The following is a 2393-nucleotide window of genomic DNA, read 5'->3' as shown; positions in this document are numbered from 1 at the left end:
AGACACCGTCTGAACTTGAGTATTTAGGGTGAAAGGGAAGAAGCTTGGATGCATGAAAGAGTGATTGATGTTAAGTACTCAAGTTTTTCCTCCAAGCTAAACACTAACTCCTGTGGCTTAGCTACAGGCCACAGCTTTCTTACCATGATTATACTAGAGAGACCTAGAAAACCATCACGTCACACACACACACACACACACACACACACACACACACACGCTTAGCGGGTTGTACTTCTGGATAGCTCCAGCAACACATACCTCAGCAATGTCTCTTTTTCTCTGAGAAGTTGGGTGAGTAACAGTTCTGGGTTACCCCTCCCATGTAAAATTTGGCAAACTTTGTCCTTGCTTAACACTAAACACTTCTGACACAGGTCTGAAAGCTACTTGGAGCATATTTGAGCATTTTTTTTCAGAAATAATATAAAAGTATTTGAAAAAGTAGAGAAGAAATGAACAAAAGTAGTAATAATATCATAGACTTAACAGCAACTTTGAGGTAGTTTCCTGAACTAGGAAATGAACACTTTATATTTTCTTATTTATTTTTTAAAAGCCCATCTAATGAATGTAACCATGGGAACCATGGATATCAGTTCCTTTGAAAGGAAGAAGAAAATCTGCTCTGAAAGACTGACTCTGGTGGCTATATTTTTTTTTACATCTTTCAATATATAGTTTATTGACATAATACAACACACAACAATCTTTTTTTAGGGAATGAAACAAATACTGACAATTTATTGAAACCATTACTTAAAAAAATGAAACATTGGAAAAAACCCACAGGAGTATAAAGGCTACTTCTCAGGGGGAGGTAAGGGCTGACGGCAGGGCAGGGAAGACTTCTATATTGAAATCAGGGAATGATTCTGTTGGGACATCAGACTGGTGCTGTCTGACCCAATAGACCCCCATTGGTGATAGGGGGTGACAGGGTCATTCTCTACGGAGGTTGACCCACTACCCTGAGGGCGAGATGTTTGAAAGGCCACTGTGTCCGCTGACTTGGTGAGTCACACGTTCCATGGCTGCTAGCAGGTGGGCTGGATGGATGGCTGATGTCACATCTGGCTCCAACATTAGAGCATCCCGGTGGACTTTGGACTCTCTGTCTCGTGCACCTGCTGGTTCTGGCTGCTGTTTCACTGACAGGAACCGCATGTTACTCTCTGGATCTCCAGCTACGTGGTTCTCCAAACGTGAGTCTCCTTCATCCTTTCGCTCTGTCTCCCTCAACTGCAACTCCGTAAGAAGCATTTGGACACGGCGATTCAGATCTGAGTCGGGCATGTTCACAGTCAAGTAGGCCTCCAGCTTCTTGAGAACGGACAGGTCTGAGGTTTGACAAAACTCCTCTGGGTATATGTCTATCCATGAGTTCAGGAAAGAACAGAAGATTCTCTTTACCTGTTCATCCTCTTCACACTTCCGGCGGAAGTGGGCATACCGCCTCAACAGCAGGTCCAGAACATGTAGTGTGGTAGTGAAACTTCTGTATGTGTACAGGAAGGCAGAGACAAAGAAGGCGTCTCTTCCCTGCAGGGATGGCACCAGGTGGTTCACCATCCTTTCCACCATGTCTGCACTGACGTAGGACTCTCCACAGGGCTTCTTCATGTCTTCTGGGGCACACTCATGCACACCCTTGTCTGCGTGGTCCTGGGCCTGGCTATCCTGTGTCAAGTCTGTTTCCCTCTGGCCAAAAGGCCAGAAGCATTGGAGGCAGGAGAGTACTAAGTATCTCCAGGCCCCTCCATGGCCTTCACTCTTGTCTTTCTTGAGGTCTGAGCCTCGAGTAGTCCAAAGACAGCAAGAGAACATCCTCCTCTCTCTAGTGTCTAGGACAAGTGAGCCTGCTCGGCTGCCTCTAAGCAGTTGGCTGTCTGGTCACCAGGTGTCTGCACTGTTGGCTCATAGTCTGAGGAAGTGATGTCACTTCCTGGGAGTCTCTTTTCTGTCTCCCTTCACACAGGGCTTTTCCCTAAATGCTCTAGGCCCCCTGGTACTTCCCATGTACACGAGTGGACTCAGATACATAGGTGTGTCCTATTCCAATGCTCCAAGGGATGTCTGGGTGCAGGCAGCTTTGCTGTCTAAGTCCCTACACTTGAATGGTGTCTCTGTCTCTGCCCCTAAACTCAGCCCTGCTCACCCAGGCCCACCTTAAACCCTAGCCATGTTGCCTGTGCCAGGCTCCCAGCCCAGTGTCGGCATTCTTGCATGGCAATTGTCTTTCTCAAGACCAGTTCCCACCTCGTGATTGTGATCGTTTTAGAGCTCAAGCCCAGAGGTGCACTCTCTGTAACCTGCTGGCTCAGCCACACCCACCAGCTCAAGATGGAAGCTGGCCCCTCAACACTGTTTCAGAACTGATTCGTCCTCCATTG

The 2393-nt window shown here is 47.1% G+C and overlaps 1 protein-coding gene across 1 annotated transcript; it reads right to left on the bottom strand.

Moving 5' to 3' along the window:
• Window positions 1–966: 966 nt before the first annotated feature.
• Window positions 967–1827, bottom strand: LOC127671588 (ral guanine nucleotide dissociation stimulator-like 1). Its single transcript, XM_052166432.1, has one exon. It carries the CDS (start codon window positions 1825–1827, stop codon window positions 967–969), a length of 861 nt encoding a protein of 286 aa, XP_052022392.1.
• Window positions 1828–2393: the final 566 nt, after the last annotated feature.

The sequence above is a fragment of the Apodemus sylvaticus genome, chromosome 21, assembly GCF_947179515.1.
Source record: "Apodemus sylvaticus chromosome 21, mApoSyl1.1, whole genome shotgun sequence".
Taxonomy (NCBI): domain Eukaryota; kingdom Metazoa; phylum Chordata; class Mammalia; order Rodentia; family Muridae; genus Apodemus; species Apodemus sylvaticus.
This window is presented reverse-complemented; position numbering and strand designations above follow the sequence as displayed.

Excerpts from the sequence above, each read along its gene's own strand:
- LOC127671588 (XM_052166432.1), bottom strand. The coding sequence starts at position 1,827 with ATGTTCTCTTGCTGTCTTTGGACTACTCGAGGCTCAGACCTCAAGAAA.